The sequence below is a fragment of the Pongo abelii genome, chromosome 9 (assembly GCF_028885655.2).
Source record: "Pongo abelii isolate AG06213 chromosome 9, NHGRI_mPonAbe1-v2.0_pri, whole genome shotgun sequence".
NCBI lineage: Eukaryota > Metazoa > Chordata > Mammalia > Primates > Hominidae > Pongo > Pongo abelii.
Window position 1 is genome coordinate 69,166,710 of NC_071994.2, and position 19,094 is coordinate 69,185,803.

Below are 19,094 nucleotides of genomic sequence, written 5' to 3' on the forward strand. Positions count from 1 at the left end.
ACTAAATATCCCAGTCATACTTTGAATCCTTTTTGGAAATCTTAAATATTCACAGAATCCTTTAATAAAACTGCTGTGTTCTTCAATGAGATAGTAATGGGAAGTTCAACAGTACAATAGCTTTTTAAAAATTTGTGGTCTCTAACAGGTTTAGGGAGTTGTCTGTGATGGTTCTTAGATTGTTGCTTATTTTTCAGCCAGTTTTGAGCTTGCTCAACTGCAAGAAAAACTGAAGGAGACAGAAGCAGCCATGGAAAAATTAATCAACAGAGTGGGACCTAATGGGGAGAGGTAGGTTTTCATGTAAAGGACTCAGACTATTTCTCATTTAGAAAATAAATTCAGGCTGGGTGCAGTGGCTGAGGCCTGTAATCCCAGCACTTTGGGAGGCCGAGGTGGGTGGATCATCTGAGGTCAGGAGTTTGAGACCATCCTGACCAACATGATGAAACCCTGTCTCTACTAAAAATACAAAATTAGCCAGGTGTGGTGGTGCACACCTGCAATCCCAGCTACTCGGGAGGCTGAGGCAGGAGAATTGCTTTAATCTGGGAGGCAGAGGTTGCAGTGAGCCATGATCGTGCCCTTGCACTCCAGCCTGGGCAACAAGAGTGAAATTCTGTCTCAAAAAAAGAAAAGGAAAGAAAATTCAAAATTATGCTTTTTTTTTGACAAATAGACCACTTATTTTCATTTTATGTACTGTCAGTTTTTGTAAATATGTCATTTACGTATTGTTTATCATTTAACATTTTTCATTCACATACTGTCAAGCAACCTCAGTTTTCAAAAGTTTAATGTGCAAATTATTGTGAAAGTGAATAAATTTATGAGTAACTCCTACAGGGTGAAATAACTATGATTGAAGAAAAAAAATTTCCTAGCTGTCTAAAATAGGTATAATTTTAAGTAAAACCAGGTTATTGAACATGATGCTTTCTACTTGAGACAAAATGAGAGAAGAGAGTAAGTGTGATCAGATTAGGCATTCATGTTTGTGTCGACTGTGCCAGCACAGAATTACACGTAAATTAGATGTTAAGAGCCAAACTGGCCATTTAGAATGTCCCAAAGGGAAGACACTCCTCTTGCTACCAGGCTGGCTGAGGATCTGAAAGGGTGGCTTCAGGAGGTTGATAGAAGTGGACAACAACCAAGAAAACGTGGATATAGAAAGGCCAGGAAGGAAAAACCAGAATGTAAGATGGAGGACAAAGAAGGGTTCAGTTTCAGCTAGGTCTTCTGGCAAGGATGGAGGAATAATGTTAGGGCGAGTGGCAGAATCCCATGCAGAAGGAAGTGTTGAAATGTCCCTGCTGCATCTTTGTGGGCACACTGTAGTTTTTACCCCAGGAAATCATTGCTCTACCTTAGCCTCTATTTACCATCCTTTATAGTACTAGTACCCTGTGCCCTTTCTCTGTTCACTGGCTTCAGCTTTGCCTGTCTTTGGTTGGATATGAGAGAGTGGGTATCCTCAGATTGCAGCTTCCTGACCTGGCATTTCCCTGCAACATCTGAAGTGCTGTTGAAATGACATTTGTGAGGATGAACCTTGCCTGTGTGGGCCCAGGAGCCTTGACCTTCTTTTTGTCTGGAAAGCAGAGTTACTATCTGGAATGTTCCCCAAAGTTGTATAGATACATTAATATATCTGTGTGAGTATATAATAATAATTGATATTTATTGAACACTTACTAAGGACCACACTCTGAACTAAATGCTTTATATACATTATCTAACATATGACTATTTGTATGAGTGTGACTAAACCAATTTGTGCAATTATACTTTTCTGGCCTTTTCTGCCCTAACCCTGTAGCTGCCACCTACAGTCTGGGTGGAGAACTACCCAGGCTATTATAAACAGTTATGTCTGAAAAAATATCTTTACACTCGCCTGGGCCATTGGCAACCCCAGGCCACACCTAAGGGTCATGAAAACCAGGAATCCAACTTACAAGGGATGTGAAGGACCTCTTCAAGGAGAACTACAAACCACTGCTCAATGAAATAAAAGAGGATACAAACAAATGGAAGAACATTCCATGCTCGTGGATAGGAAGAATCAGTATCATGAAAATGGCCATACTGCCCAAGGTAATTTATAGATTCAATGCCTCCCCATCAAGCTACCAATGACTTTCTTCACAGAATTGGAAAAAACTACTTTAAAGTTCATATGGAACCAAAAAAGAGCCCACATTGCCAAGTCAGTCCTAAGCCAAAAGAACAAAGCTGGAGGCATCATGCTACCTGACTTCAAACTATACTACAAGGCTACAGTAACCAAAACAGCATGGTACTGGTACCAAAACAGGGAACAGACCAATGGAATAGAACAGAGCCCTCAGAAGTAATATCACACATCTACAACTATCTGATCTTTGACAAACCTGACAAAAACAAGAAATGGGGAAAGGATTCCCTATTTAACAACTGGTGCTGGGAAAACTGGCTAGCCATATGTAGAAAGCTGAAACTGGATCCTTTCCTTACACCTTATACAAAAATTAATTCAAGATGGATTAAAGACTTAAATGTTAGACCTAAAACCATAAAAATCCTAGAAGAAAATCTAGGCAATACCATTCAGGACATAGGCATGGGCAAGGACTTCATGTCTAAAACACCTTAAAAGCAATGGCAACAAAACCAAAATTGACAAATGGGATCTAATTAAACTAAAGAGCTTCTGCACAGCAAAAGAAACTACCGTCAGAGTGAACAGGCAGCCTACAGAATGGGAGAAAATTTTTGCAATCTACTCATCTGACAAAGGGCTAATATCCAGAATCTACAATGAACTCCAACAAATTTACAAGAAAAAAACAACCCCATCAACAAGTGGGCGAAGGATATAAACAGACACTTCTCCAAAGAAGACATTTATGCAGCCAACAGACACATGAAAAAATACTCATCATCACTGGCCATCAGAGAAATGCAAATCAAAACCACAATGAGATACCATCTCACCCCAGTTAGAATGGTGATCATTAAAAAGTCAGGAAACAACAGGTGCTGGAGAGGATGTGGAGAAATAGGAACACTTCTACACTGTTGGTGGGAGTGTAAACTAGTTCAACCATTGTGGAAGACAGTGTGAGATTCCTCAGGGATCTAGAACTAGAACTACCATTTGACCCAGCCATCCCATTACTGGGTATATACCCAAAGGATTACAAATCATGCTGCTATAAAGACACATGCACACATATGTTTACTGCAGCACTATTCACAATAGCAAAGACTTGGAACCAACCCAAATGTCCATCAATGATAGACTGGATGAAGAAAATGTGGCACATATATACCATGGAATACTATGCAGCCATAAAAAATGATGAGTTCATGTCCTTTGTAGGGACATGGATGAAACTGGAAACCATCATTCTCAGCAAACTATCGCAAGGTCAAAAAACCAAAGACCGCATGTTCTCACTCATAGGTGGGAATTGAACAATGAGAACACTTGGACACAGGAAGGGGAACATCACACACCGGGGCCTGTTGTGGGCTGAGGGGAGTGGGGAGGGATAGCATTAGGAGATACACCTAATGTAAATGATGAGTTGATGGATGCCGCACACCAACATGGCACATGTATACATATGTAACAAACTAGCACGTTGTGCACATGTACCCTAGAACTTAAAGTATAATAAAAAAAATATATATAAAAAAAGAAAACCATAGATGAAACCTCTGTGGGCAGGGCCTCTCACTTGGGAGACCCAACTCCTGGAGCTTGGGGTAAGAGACAACATGAAGATATTTTCTCATTATTATTTACTGTTGAGTAACAGACTCCCTTAACTCAAAATTACTCCACCATTCAGTCCATGTACACGATCTATCTATAGCCCAAGCCAGGGATGCAATACTATAACCTCTAACTACTGTCTGTCTTCTTCATGCCAGGTTTATGTCTCCTTTTCTTATGTGCAAAGGCAGAGAAGCTGTCTCTGTACTACATCTGGAGTTGTACTGTCTCATTTCAGGGGCCACAGGTCCTAGCCCAGAATGTTTACTTTTTATAAGATGCTGAGGTGTGGACTTCTTGGGAACATATTGATTGAAGCCTGCAGCATGGCAAAGGTTGTGTAAAACTTTTTCCACCCTGCCTCTTAGGAACTGGGGAGCAGCTCTCTTCCCACTGAAGAAAGAGTGTGGCTCCTGGCTCTTTACCAAATCTCTAATTTTTTAGTTCTCAGATGTGATTTTTCTCTCTGACACTCCTTAATCCAACACCTTTTATCCTTACAGGTAGGCCCTATGGGACTTATGCCCTAAAAACTGTAAGGGCTAGGCAGCCCATATGTTCATATGTTTTCTGTTGGTATAACTGAATACCAAAGACTGGGTAATTTATAAAGAAGAGAGGTTTATTTAGCTCATGGTTCTGGAGGCTGTGAAGTCCAAGGTTTACAGGCAGGTATCTGCCTGTAATGATGTCATATGATGATTCTTGCTGCATCATCATATGGTGGAAAGGCGGAAGGGCAAGCAAGCACATACAAAAGAGGGAGGCACCAGAGGCCAGCCCCACTTTATAACAGCCCATCTTGGGATAACTAACCCACTGAGATAATGGCATTAATCTGTTCATGAGGGCTCTGCTCTCATGTCTTAATCACTTCATAAAGGTGCCACCTCTTAATACTGTTGCAATGTCAATTAAGTTTCAACACGAGTATAGGAGGAGACAAATATTCAAACCATAGCACCATGTTTCTACATGTTTTTGCTTTTATACTTACAGTTTGTGTCATTTAACCTCAGTTTCTGTGGCATTTGTTCTTTTACAAGTATGTGCTCCTATGATTATTAGAAAAGCCCAAAATATTCCAGTATTTGTTCTGTCAGATCAAAATTGTATCACATCTCTGGGTTTCTGGGTGTAAAGCAGAAGATACATTCATTTACAGCCTCTTAAGTCCTTTTATATAATATTCCATAACTGCAGGATGTTGGCTTAAAATTAGAAAACTCTGCAGTTTCTGAAACTTTACCTTAATGCTTAAGTAAGAACAGAAATATGGGGAAAGTTTTTGATATTATCTAATAAAACTTCAGAAAGCTTTTACTCGTGAGGGATGTAGGTCTGTACACATATTTAAATAATGAAACCTAGAATGTCAGTCTTGTGCCATGTTCTGCCTGATATTAAGCACAGTGTTTAGCTCAAGGACACAAAGACTAAGGAAAGGGTCTAGGAATCAGAAGTGAGGTGTCCTGATTTCTGTCCTTATGATTTCGGTCCTCTCTTACCCCACAACACACACTTATTTTGACTCTGAAGGCTTTTGAGGAGGAATGTCATGATTTGCTGTGCTTTAGAAAAATAACTCTTATAGTAATACATAGAGTGACTACATGCTAGAAGGTTATTGAAAAGGTTTCAGCAAATGGTAATAAATAGGCCAGTGAGAGTGGAAAAGTGGGGATAAATTAAGGGGACCTAATGGAAGAAAAAAATCACAGGCTGTATTCCTTTCTGGAATAGCATGCCAAGTTGTAACAGTTTACCTGCTAGAAGCATGGTATGGTCAAGCAGTCCATGAAAAAAGCAGGGAGGGTGCAACCTCTGGCAGCAAAGGGCCCTGGCAGGCATGTCGAATACGTATGTGGGACTACAGATTTTTGCCATGAATTCCTGGAATGTAAACTCTTTGTGGCTAGACTTAGCCTATTTTGCTCACTGTGTTTGTATAGTAGGTACTAAGGAAATACTTATAGAATTAGAATACCTATTTTTTTTTTTTTTTTTTGAGATGGAGTCTCTCTCTGTCACCCAGGCTGCAGTGCTGTGGTGCAATCTCAGGTCACTGCAACCTCCACCTCCCAGGTTCAAGTGATTCTCCTGCCTCAGCCTCCTGAGTAGCTGGGACTACAGGCATGTGCCACCACGCCTGGCTAATTTTTGTATTTTTAGTAGAGACAAGGTTTCACCATGTTGGCCAGGCTCGACTCGAACTCCTGACCTCAGGTGATCTGCCCACCTTGGCCTCCCAAAGTGCTGGGATTACAGTCGTGAGCCACCGCACCTGGCCCCTATTCACTTTTGATATAAGCATTCGTATGTTTTTGTGGTAGAAGAGGAAATCATGACCATTCCTTTACTTCAGTTCCTGACCTCTATATACAGAGCCCACTGGACATATCTCATAGATACCTACCTTTAGCCTCATCATATGATAAATATCTATTGAATGAATGAATGTCCAAGATGGAATTCATCATCTATCCCCCAACTGAACCTATTCTACCTTTAATTTCCATCTCAGCAAATGGCTCCACCATCCACTTGGTTGCCCAAAGCAGAAATTAGATGTTATCCTTGATTGACCTTTTTATTTTACTTCCCATATCTCATCAATCACCATGTCTTGTCATTTCTATTTAATTAATAAGTCTGTCTTGCTGCAAAAGACTGTAGGCTCTGTGAGGTCAGGGATTATCCTTCTTAGCTGTAGAGCTTAGCACAGGCACATAAAAGGCTCCAAAAAAGTATTAGATTAAGTAGAAGAGTGAGTGAGTGAGTGAGTGAGTGAGTGAATGAATGCCTATTTTTGATATAGGTCATGACTATCTCATGTGGTTTCTCTGATTTTGCCTCCTTTCGGTTTTCTTTCTGTTTTCCAAACAGATTATCTCTTTTGTTTTAATCCTCCAGCAGGTCCCTTTTGATTTTGAAAAAGCACAGAATCTTTAACGTAGCTTACATGGTCCTGAGTGACCTGGCCTTGTGTACCTCTCTTGCTTTATCTTCATCACTCTCTCTGTGGTCCATCCACACCGACCACTTGCTGTTCCTCTAAAATACCTGTACCTTTTTGCCTCTGGACTTGGCATATACTTTTTCGTTTGCCTGGGTCCTCTCTCCCCCCACAACACACACTTATTTTGACTCTGAAGGCTTTTGAGGAGAAATGTCATGATTTGCTGTGCTTTAGAAAAATAACTCTTACAGTAATACATAGAGTGACTACATGCTAGAAGGCTATTGAAAAGGTTTCAGCAGATGGTAATAAATAGGCCAGTGAGAGTGGAAAAGTGGGGGCAAGTTAAGGGGACCTAATGGAAGAAAAAAAATCACAGGCTTTGGGAAGAAAAAAAATCACAGGCTTTATCAGGGTTCCTTGGTTGCAGGCAGCCAACTCTGGCTAGCAAAAAATTTGGAGTACGAGGAGGCAGAATTTATTGGAAGAATATGGGATAGCTCATAATATCAAAGGAACAGCTGAACATCCATGTTTCAGGAAGGGTGGTAACCAGAGCAACTTTGGGCATTTAGGGAGCAGGAACAAAGGGACAGTCTCCTCATGGACTGTTGCCTGGATGAATTTAATGTCAAAAGTATTCAGTTCAGGCTTCAGTGTGTTCAAGGTCCAAAAGTACAGTTGGCCCAACTTGGGTCCTATATCTATCCCTGAATCAATCCCTGTAGCCAAGGGGATGGAATGTGATAATTAGCAGTGGGTCACATGGCCACCCTTGAAGGAGAGGTAGGGGATGGATGGCTCACGTTAATCTTTGCACTATGAATGGAAGAGGAGTTGGTTCCCCAAAAGAAAACTACTAGCCAGATAAGAGTAATGGAGAAGAATAAATAAATAAAGATGCATTGGAGATTTACAGCCAAACTGGAAGGAAGATTATGGCATTAACTAAGATAAAATACAAAAGAAGGGAAAGTATATAGGCTTTGGAGTTGAGATCATAAGTTCAGCACTGAGTGTGTCTGAGATGCCATCAGAACATTCATGTATAATATGAAACAGCAATAGGAAATTTGGTTCTTGAGGTCAGAGCAAAGGGCTCAGGTTTGGAAGTCATTGGCTGGGAGTGAGAGATGGAGAAAATCTCCATGGAAAAAGGTGAGATCACCAAATCTTTGAGGCATATCAGACTCTGCTGCAGTATCCTGAAATCTTTTACTGGTTCTGAGTTGTGTTCTAACCATGAATGGTGTTATTAACATCTGTTTAATTCTCTGTACTTAACTCTTGCATTTGGAACTTGATGATTCTGCTGGGCTTATAGAATTCAGAATTCTGGTGAGGCTGTTCCCAACTGTGACCTTTTATTTTTCTATCATCTTAGAATCTTCCATACTCAGTCTCTTCTGGTCTTCCTGTTCATGCAGTTGCTCACGATCCTGAGCCAGCTGGGACCTGGTTTCAAGAGGTGAATTTAAGGTTAACTTTAACATAGTTGCAAGGCCTCCAAGTGGAAATGCCCAGGAAATAACTGGAGTTGTGAGACAGGAATTTGTGTGAAAAGTCAAGATTAATAGTAGCATTAGGACATCTTTTCTGTAGAGGTGATGGTCTAATCTGTAATACTCGGTCAACTTCCTGAGAGCATGATTATAAGAATGGAGAAACGAGAGTCCTAGGATTGAGCCTTGGGAAAATTGTTTTGGGAGGTGGGTGGAAAAAAGTGAGCCAGGATCATAGATAAAAGGAATGTTTAAAGAAGTGGGAGAATACAAATGTCTCAATAGCTAAGGGAGGAGGAGGTTTCAAGCAGAGGATGGTCTATGGTATAGAGAAGTCAAGAAGAATGAAATGTGAGAAAAAGACCCTTGGACTTAGTAAAGTGAAAATCACTTAGGAGTAAAAGTTTTTGCAACTTTTCGTAAAATGATAGAATGGAATCCAGAATTCAGGGAGGTGGAAGAAAATAATGGATGGTGAGGAAATTGGGATCAATCAAACTAACACGTAATTATTGAGCTCTTAACAGTGATCATGGCATTGTGTCTATACTGTTGTCAACTTAATTATTACTGCCCTCTAGGAGTATGAAACCAAGTTGAGATGATAAGGAATCCATGAAAATATTCATTACAATAAATTCAGAAGATGTCATAAGGTAGACCATGATTAATGTGTAATGCATGATATGGACAATAAAAGTATACTTGTTTAGAGTGAAATGAGGATGCTTTGGTTTGGAGTTCTCTGGGAAAGCACTTGTCTGTTCCTGCTTCCTGTAGTCTACCCATCCTCTTTTAGGATAAGGGCTTCTGATTTTCCATGACTTAGGAAACAGAATTAAGACTGTTTCATTCATTGAAGATCCGAATGCCCTGTGTACAGTCTGGAAAAGTAACATGTGCTGCCTGAAGAGACAAGAGTTTGTGATAGGCAGGTAAGCTCTTCTAGTCTGCCCCAGAAGCCTCACACAAAGTGGGTTGTTTTAACAGTAAGAAATAGGGGTTATGTGGGACACATGAGCAGTTGTGGAGAGTCAGGACTCCTGTACTGATGGGAAGAATAGAGCTATCAGAAGCCCTGTAAGTATAGGATTTTAGCTGAATGTGGAACAGACAGGCATCTTTAGTAGTTCATGGCTTTGAAGCTACTTGGTGTGGAAGAAGTGGAGCTCGTGGTATTTTCGTTTTTCCTTTCACTGAGGTCTCTGGTAATGTTCATTTTCCTCAGTTACTATCTCCATGTTGAAAGGAGAAATACTCTTTTCATTTTCCAATATTAGTCATTAAGGCTAAAGTTAGGCTGAGCACAGAAATGAGTGCAGGCTCAGAACTGGCTGTTAGAAAAATAGACGACCATCTCCACAGGCTAGTACATAGTACATCATTTTTCCTTTGTAAGTGTTGTATTAACTTGTGTCTGGGTTTTAAGAAGAGAATAAGTAGCCTCCATTAAATCCTGCTGCTAGATAAAACTGGTCTCAAAGCAGATATCAGTCTTCTAAGTAGGACCTTGTTTGCCTTTCAGTGTGATGCAGTGCTTTCCTCTAAAAGAAAACAATCAAACTGTTATCCTTGAGTCTCATGTTATTTTTGCAGATATTTGCCAAAGCCACACAAGTAAGTTGGGATTCAAACCAGGTTTTCCAAAATGTGGAACTTGAGCACTGTGCTTCAAGATTTGTGCAGAATGCGATCAGAAGCCTGGGTGGTTTTAGTTATAGTGCTTCATTAAGTGGCAGTATGAATATATAAACAATATTTCTCCTCTGTGGACCCCAGTTTCCCCAATTTCTCTAGTCTAGATGATTGAATTTTAAAAATTACCCACCTCTGAAATTTTAGAATATATCCTTATACCTGCACAAGTAAATTAAGCCTGGTGATTCTAGTAGCATAAATTTTCCCCGGTTGATGCTAATGGCCCAGAACGTTTTCCTTTGATGACCTTGCTTCAGAGAAAAGTGGCTTGTAGTAAATGGAGTAATGTGAGTAACAGTGAAATTGTTAGGCGATTAGAGAATCAGAGCATTGACATACACTGAAAAAAACTGAACTAAAAGCTGAGACATCTGGGGTCTGGTCCTAGTATTGACATTAACTAATTTCGGGACCTTGGGCAATCACTTGATCTATTCTGGGCTTTAGTTTTCCCATTTATAAAATCAAAGCATTGAACTAACATCTCTAGTTCCCAGCTATGCAGTTGGAGGATCAATTCCTAGAATAATTATCTGCTGCAATTGCACTTTCTATTCCAGTATCCAGACAGACCATAGTGATGTTTACATCCATTGCCTAGGAGTATTTACCACTAAACGGTTGGATTGTCTGATATTTCTAAGCAGAGCACAGACTGTGACTTCTGACCAAGAGAAACGATTGCTACATCAGCTCCGAGAAATCACCAGGGTCATGAAAGAAGGAAAATTCATTGACAGATTTTCTCCAGAGAAAGAAGCTGAGGAGGCCCCTTACATGGAGGACTGGGAAGGTAAACAGCGTCTTCTCATTTTTTTATTAGCTTTCAGCCCAGAAAAGAGATCTTACAGATTTTTTAAAAATCAGCTTCATTATTGAGGTATAATATATAAACAGTAATATTAACCAGTTTTAAATGTACGGTTGGATGAGTTTTGACAAATATATATAGTTTGTGTAATCACACCATAATTTTGATAAAGAACATTTCCATTACCCCAGAAAGCTCCCCCTTCTTTGTAGCTAATGCCCTTCTCCTGCCCCTGGCAACAACTGAAGTGCTTTCTGTGCCTTTAGTTTTGCCTTTTCTGTGTAAGTGATCATACTGCGTATACTCATTGGCTTCTTTGATTTAGTGTAATACTTTTGACATTCATGTTTGTTATTGAGTGTATCCGAAATTTTTTTCTTGCTGAGTAGTAGTCAGTTATATACTTATACCATAATTTGTTTGTCCATTCACCAGTTGAGGAGCGTTTGGGTTGTTCCTAGCTTTGCACTCTTATGACTCAAGCAGCTATGAACTTTTGCATACGAGTCTTTGTTTGAACATATATTTGTATTTCTTTTGAGTCTATACCTAGGAGTGAGATTTTTGGGTTTAAGGTAATTGTATATTTAACTTTTTTTGTTTTTGTTTTTCAAGACAGTCTCACTTTGTCGCCCAGGCTGGAGTGCAATGGAGCGATCTCAGCTCGCTGCAACCTCTGCCTCCTGGGTTCAAGTGATTCTCCTGCCTCAGCCTCCCAAGTAGCTGAGATTACAGGTGCCTGGCACCACACCTGAATAATTTTTGTATTTTTAGTAGAGACAGGGTTTCACCATGTTGGCTAGGCTGGCCTCAAACTCCTGACCTCAAGTGATCTGCCTGCCTCAGCCCCTCAAAGTGCTGGGATTATAGGCGTGGGCCACCACGCCAGGCCACATGTTTAACTTTATTAGAAACTGTCAACCTGCTTTCCTAAGTAGCTCTACTTTTTCCCTTCCCACCAGCGGTGTATGGCAATTAAAGTTACTCCACATCCTTGGTAACACTTTGTCTTGTCAGTCTTTTTAATTTTATCCATTCTAGTGAGTGTCACCTTAATTGTGACTTTAATTTACCTTTCTCCAATGACTAATGTTGATGAACATTTTTTCATGTGCTTATTTGCCATCTGTGTATCTTTGAAGTGTCTGTTCAAGTCGTTTGCCAATTTTTAAATTGGGTTGATTAGGTTGTTGTTGGGTTGCAAGAGTTCTATATATATTCTGAGTACAAATTCTTTGTCATTTCTGTATTTTGCAAATATTTTCTGTAGCTTGCCTTTATATTTTCTTAACAGCATCTTTCAAAGAGTAGAAGTTTTAAATTTTGTTGAAGTCCAACTTACCATTTTTTTCTTTACGATTTACTTTTTTTTTTTTGAGACGGAGTCTTGCTCTGTCACCCAGGCTAGAGTGCAGTGGCGCCATCTCGGCTCACTGTAAGCTCCACCTCCCAGGTTCATGCCATCCTTCTGCCTCAGCCTCCCTAGTAGCTGGGACTACAGGCGCCTGCCACCACGCCTGGCTAATTTTTTTGTATTTTTAGTAGAGACGGGGTTTCACCATGTTAGCCAGGATGGTCTCGATCTCCTGACCTCGTGATCCACCCACTTCGGCATCCCAAAGTGCTGGGATTACAGGTGTGAGCCACCGTGCCCAGCCCATTTTTTTATGTTCTGTTTAAGAAATATTTGGCTAACCCAAGGTTTGCCCAACTCCCATGTTTTCTAGAAATTTTACGGTTTTAGCTTTTACATTTAGGCCTGTGATCTATTTTGAGTTAACCTTTATAGATGGTCTGAGGTTGTCAGGACTGAGGTTTATTTTTTTCCATATCAAATACCCAATTGTTCAGCTTCTTTTGTTACATTTAATTAGCTTGACATTTGCTTGAAAAACCAGTTGACCATGCGTGTGCTTGTCTCTTCTGGGCTGTATTCTGTTCCATTGATCTGTATGTCTCTACTTGTACCAATAGCACACGGTCCTTATTACTATGTCTTTATAGTAAGTCTTTATTTTGGGTAGTTGTTCAGATTTTTTTTCCCAAAATTATTTTGGCTATTTCCTTCACAATTTCAGATAAATTTACAATCAGTTTGTCAGTTTTTATGAAAAAGCCTGATGGGATTTTGATTGGTACTGCTTTGAATCTTTAGATCAATTTGGAAGAATCAATACTGTAACGATATTGAATCTTCTAGTTCATGAACGTGTTATATCTCACCATTTATTTAGATCTTTTAAAAGTTCTCTGAGCAATGTGTTGTAGTTTCCAGTGTATATAGGTCTTGCATATGTGAGGGATATTGGTCTGTGATTTTCTTTTCCTGTAATGTCTTTGGTTTTGGTTTCAGGGTAAATCCTGGCCTCATAAAATGCACTGGGATGTGTTCCTTTTTCTATTTTCTGGAAAAGTTTTGTAGAGTTACTGTTATTTATTCCATAAAAGTTATGTGGAATTCTCCAATGATGTTATCTTGGTCTGGAGTTGCTTGCCTGCTTGCTTGCTTGCTTTCTCTTTTTCTTTTTCTTTCTTTCTTTTTCTCTCTTTTTTTTTTTTTTCAGGGTCTTGCCCTGTTGCCCAGGCTGGAGTACAGTGGCACATGATCATGGCTCACTGTTTGATCTCCTGGGCTCAAGCAACCCTCCCACCTCAGCCTCCTCAGTAGCTGAGCCTACAGGCATGCACTACCATGCCTGGCTAATTTTTTAATTTTTCAGTTTTTTAAATTTAAAAAATTAGCCAGGCGTGGTGGTGCATGCCTGTAGGCCCAGCTACTCATGCCTGGTCTTGAACTCCTGGTCTTAAGCAATCTTCTGGTCTTGGCCTCCAAAATGCTGGGATTATAGACATGAGCCACTGTGCCCAGTTGGCCTGGAGTTTTATTTGTGGGACAATGTCTGTGAATTTAATGTATTTTATGGATATAGTGCTATTTGGTCATTCACTTCTTGAGTGAACTTTTGATAGTTTGTATCTTTCAAGGAATTTACATAGTTCATCCATATTGTCAACTTTATTGTTAGTATAAAGTTGTTCATAATATAGTCTAATTATCCATTTAATGTACGTAAGATCTGTAGGGGTGCACCCTCTTCTATTCTTGATCCTGGTAATTTGTTTCTTTTCCTGATCAAGCTACCCAGAGGTTTATCAACCTTGTTGATCTTTTCAAAGAACTGTATTTTGGTTTCTTTTTGTTTGTTTGTTTCTTATTTCATTGACTTGTGTTTCTTTCTTTCTGGTACTTTTGGTTTAATTTGCCTTTCTCTAGTTTCTCAAGGTGGAAGCTTAGACCCATGATCTATATTTTTGGCCATTATTTTATTAATGATCTGTGTCTTTGTGTCTCTTATTTCCTTCTGGCTCTCCAGTTGCATATATGTTTGATATTGCCCCACAGGTCATGTGAGTTCTGTTCACTTTTTTTTTTTTCTTACCGTGCTTAGTTTTGAATAGTTTTTCTTCCTATGTCTTCAGGTTTATTGATGTCTTCTTCTACTGTATCTAACCCACTGTTAATCTTATTCAGTGTTTTTTTAATTTCAGACATTATCATCTCTAGAAGTTTCATTTGGGTCTTTTTTATATCTCATTTATTCATATTTTACTCTCAAACGTATGAGGCATATCTGTAATAGCTTTCTTGACTGTTTTAATTGCTAATTTCATCATCCATGCCATTTCTGGGAATGTTTCTGTTAACTAATTTTTCTCCTGGTAATGGGTCCTAATTTCCTTTTTTTTTTTTTTTTTTTTTTTTTGCATACCTGGTAGGTTTTGATTGGATGGTGGATATTACAAATTTTACATTGTTAGGTGCCGGATTTTGTTTTAGTACTTTAAATAGTGTTGGATTTATTAGGTTAGCAGTTAGGTTAGTAGAAAACAGTTGAATCCTTTAAGGCTTTAACATTTTTTAGTTTGGGTCCAGAACAGCCTTTATTCTAGGGCTAATTTTTTAGTTATATACTTACACCATAATTTGTCCATTCACCAGTTGAGGAACGTTTGGGTTGTTCCTAGCTTTGCACTCTTACGACTCAAGCAGCTATGAACTTTTGCATATGAGTCTTTGTGAATATTTATAGCAGCTTAATTTTAATAGCCAAGAACTGGAAACAACCCGAATGTCTTTTAGGAGGTGAATAAACTGTGATATATATACATATATATATATATATACACACACACACACACCACAGTATATATATATATATATATATATATATATATATATATACACTGTGGTATACACTCAGCAATAAAAAGGAATGGACTATATATACAACAACCTAGATGAATTTCCAGAGAATTATGCTGAGTAGGGGGAAAAAACTAATTCCCAAAGGTTACATACTATATGATTCCATTTATAATTAGCGTGGCAATATTATAGAAATAGAGGACTGATTAGTTGTTGCTAGGAGTTAAGAGGGGAATAGGAGTAGGGAAGAGTAAGTGTGCCATGAAAGGGCAACATCAGGGATCCTTGTGGTGATGGAAAATGTTCTGTATACTGACTATATCAATATTAATATCCTGGTTGTTATATTGTAGTACAGTTTTGCTAGATGTTGCCTTTGGGAGAAACTGGATAAAGGGTACATGGGATTTCTGTATTACTATTAGTATTATTTTTTAAAGGGATAGGGTCTTAACCATGTTGCCCATGCTGGGGCTCAGGCGATCCTCCCACCTCAGCCTCCTGAGTAGCTGGGACTCCAGGTGCATGCCACTGTGCCTGGCTTGTATTATTTCTTATATGCTGCCTGTGAATCTATAATTATCTCAAAATAAAAAAGGTTAATTTTTTTAAAAGCAACACAAGAAATTGTAAGGGAAAAGATTGTGTAGTTTAAATACATAAAACTTTTACCTTCTGCAGATCAGAGAATATCACACAGTTTAAAAGACAAGAATAAACTGGAAAAATATTTGTAACAAATATGATTGAAAAAAGTTTTTATTTTTATTTTTTTTTGAGACAGAGGCTTGCTTGCTTTGTTGCCCAAGTTGGAGTACTGTAGCTTGATATCTGCTCACTGCAACCTCTGCCTCCTGGGTTCAAGTGATTCTCGTGCTTCAGCCTCCCAAATAGCTGGGACTACAGTCATGTGCCACCATGCCCAGCTAATTTTTTTAGTTTTAGTAGAGATACTGTTTCGCCATGTTGACCAGGCTGGTCTTGAACTCCTAGCCTCAAGCGATCTGCCCACCACAACCTCCCAAAGTGCTGGGATTACAGACGTGAGCCATTGCGCCTGGCGGATATATTTAATATATTAAAAAGTTCTAGAACTAATTTAGAAAACACTGATATCCTTACAGATAAGCAGTTCACAAAGAGAAAAAATGCAACCAGCTATGAAACATATAAAAAAGTATTTTAATCTCACAAGTAATTAATGAAATGAAATTAAGTTTTTCCTCCAAATTGCAATTTTCATTGTTCCCCCTCTACCTACCTTTTAGGTTTTGTTGAAATTATATGGAATTTTAACTACAGATGATATTAATTTTTAAAGATATTAACCTTTTCTGTTTTAAGTGTCATTTCTTCACATCAGCATTAAATTCCTAGGCCACATTATCAATACTTACTGTATGTTGATAATTCTTACAGATTTCATTGTTAACCACTGTCTCATATATAGCATCATCTTTCTTGAATTTAAATTTTGACTAATTTTTGTATTTGTCAAGAATACCTTCGTATTTTTTCCCATATAGTATTGTGTACTGAATACTTGGATATCTGTACATATTTTTCACCTGTACACAAATTGTTTGGCTGGGTATAAAATCGTTGATTATGCCATTTTCCCTGAAAAGTTTGAAAATATTGCTTCATTCTCTACTTTAAATTGATATAGAAAATGAGAAATCTTATCCTGGTCTGCTTCTTTTTCTCAATAGGTTACCTGTTTTTAGTTAGCTAGCTTGTTTGTTTTCTGTCTGGAAATTTGTTTTATTTTCTTTCTTTTTTTTTAAAATTATATTTGGGGTGTTGGTGTCTCTTTTATTATTATACTTTTCGTTCTAGGGTACATGTGTACAACGTGCAGGTTTGTTAGATAGGTATACATGTGCCATGTTGGTTTGCTCCACCCATCAACTCATCATTTACATTAGGTATTTCTCCTAATGCTGTCCCTCTCCTAGCCCTCCATCCTCCGACAGGTCCCGGTGTGTGATGTTCCTTGCCCTGTGTCCAAGTGATCTCATTGTTCAGTTCCCACCTATGAGTGTTTGGTTTTTTGTCCTTGTGATAATTTACTGAGAATGATGGTTTCCAGCTTCATCCATGTCCCTGCAAGGGACATGAACTCATCCTTTTTTATGGCTGCATAGTATTCCATGGTGTATATATGCCACATTTTCTTAATCCATTCTATCATTGATGGACATTTGGGTTGGTTCCAAGTCTTTGCTATTGTGAATAGTGCCGCAATAAATGTACATGTGCATATGTCTTTATAGTAGCATGATTTATAATCCTTTGGGTATATACCCAGTAATGGGATTGCCGGGTCAAATGGTAATTCCAGTTCTAGATCCTTGAAGAATTGCCACACTGTCTTCCACAATGGTTGAACTAATTTGCACTCCCACCAACAGTGTAAAAGCGTTCCTATTTCTCCACATCCTCTCTAGCATCCGTTATTTCCTTACTTTTTAATGATTGCCATTCTAACTGGCGTGAGATGGTATCTCATTGTGGTTTTGATTTGCATTTCTCTGATGGCCAGTGATGATGAGCATTTTTTCATATGTCTGTTGGCTGCATACATGTCTTCTTTTGAGAAGTGTCTGTTCATAATCCTTTGCCCACTTTTTGATGGGGTTGTTTGTTTTTTTCTTATAAATTTGAGTTTTTTGTAGATTCTAGATATTAGCCCTTTGTCAGATGGGTAGATTGCAAAAATTTTCTCCCATTCTGTAGGTTGCCTGTTCACTCTGATGGTAGTTTCTTTTGCTGTGCAGAAGCTCTTTAGTTTAATTAGATCCCATTTGTCTATTTTGGCTTTTGTTGCCATTGCTTTTGGTGTTTTAGTCATGAAGTCCTTGCCTATGCCTATGTCCTGAATGGTATTGCCTAGGTTTTCTTCTAGGGTTTTTATGGTTTTAGGTCTAACATTTAAGTCTTTAATCCATCTTGAATTAATTTTTGTATAAGGTGTAAGGAAGGGATCCAGTTTCAGCTTTCTACATATGGCTAGCCAGTTTTCCCAGCACTGTTTATTAAATAGGGAATCCTTTCCCCATTTCTTGTTTTTGTCAGGTTTGTCAAAGATCAGATAGTTGTAGATGTGTGGTGTTATTTCTGAGGCCTCTGTTCTGTTCCATTGGTCTATATCTCTGTTTTGGTACCAGTACCATGCTGTTTTGGTTACTGTAGCCTTGTAGTATAGTTTAAAGTCAGGTAGTGTGATGCCTCCAGCTTTTAAAAATCTGAATTTGGTTGGATAATCTGCACATGTCTGAGCATGTACGAATGTGTGGATTTTTCATAGTATTTTTGCCAAGCATTTAGCAAGTTCTTCCCATCTGAAGACTCAAGGCTTTCTTCAGCTAAAGGGTATTTTCTTTTATAATCTCTTTGATTATTGCTCCCATTTACCTTATTTTGTTCTCTCATTCTAGAATTCCAGTAATTCTGAGATTGGATATTGTTGATAGTTTGCCATGTAGCTTATCTTTTTTCCTCATAATTTCCATTTCTTTATCATTTTATCTTTGTGCTGGGAGAATTCCTCAACTTGGACTTATAATATACTAATTTGGTTTTCAGCCATGTCCATTTCAATCTGCTATTTTTTCTTTTCTTTTTTTTTTTTTTTTTTTTTTTTGAGACGGAGTCTTGCTCTGTCTCCCAGGCTAGAGTGCAGTGGTGTGATCTCAGCTCACTGCAACCTTCGCTGCCTGGGTTCAAGTGATTCTCATGCTTCTGCTTCCTAAGTAGCTGGGACTACAGGTGCTTGCCACCACTCCCGGCTAATTTTTTTGTATTTTTAGTAGAGACAGGGTTTTGCCGTGTTGGTCAGGCTGGTCTCGAACTCTTGACCTCGGGTGATCCGACTGCCTCAGCCTCCCAAAGTGTTAGGATTACAGGCGTGAGCCACTGCGTCCAGCCCAATCTGCTGTTTTCTTGCCTGAGCATTAATTTTTTTTTTTTACAATTATGGCTTTCTATTCAATAGCTCCTTTTTATTTCTTGTTTGCTCCCTTTTTAAATTGAAGCCTGGCTAGGTTTTATCAATGCAGTATCTTCTTGAATATTATTAGGAATATCAATCATAAATTGGTTGATGTTAACGCCTTTATCTCCTGCACAAACTATTTTATTAGAGACTA

At 38.7% G+C, this 19,094-nt stretch overlaps 1 protein-coding gene across 22 annotated transcripts in view; it reads left to right on the forward strand.

Moving 5' to 3' along the window:
• Window positions 1-19,094, forward strand: part of RIC3 (RIC3 acetylcholine receptor chaperone) — a 73,021-nt gene that overhangs the window by 28,245 nt on the left and 25,682 nt on the right. For 11 of the 22 annotated variants that reach the window (XM_063711265.1, XM_063711264.1, XM_063711266.1 and 8 more), the window contains 2 exons: window positions 198-291; window positions 10,486-10,718. In XM_063711265.1, coding sequence (XP_063567335.1) covers window positions 198-291; window positions 10,486-10,718 — 327 coding nt within the window. Of the gene's footprint in view, window positions 1-197; window positions 292-1,437; window positions 8,194-10,485; window positions 10,719-19,094 lie in introns of those variants that run through there. The other 11 variants (XM_063711271.1, XM_063711272.1, XM_063711273.1 and 8 more) reach the window with 4 other exon arrangements.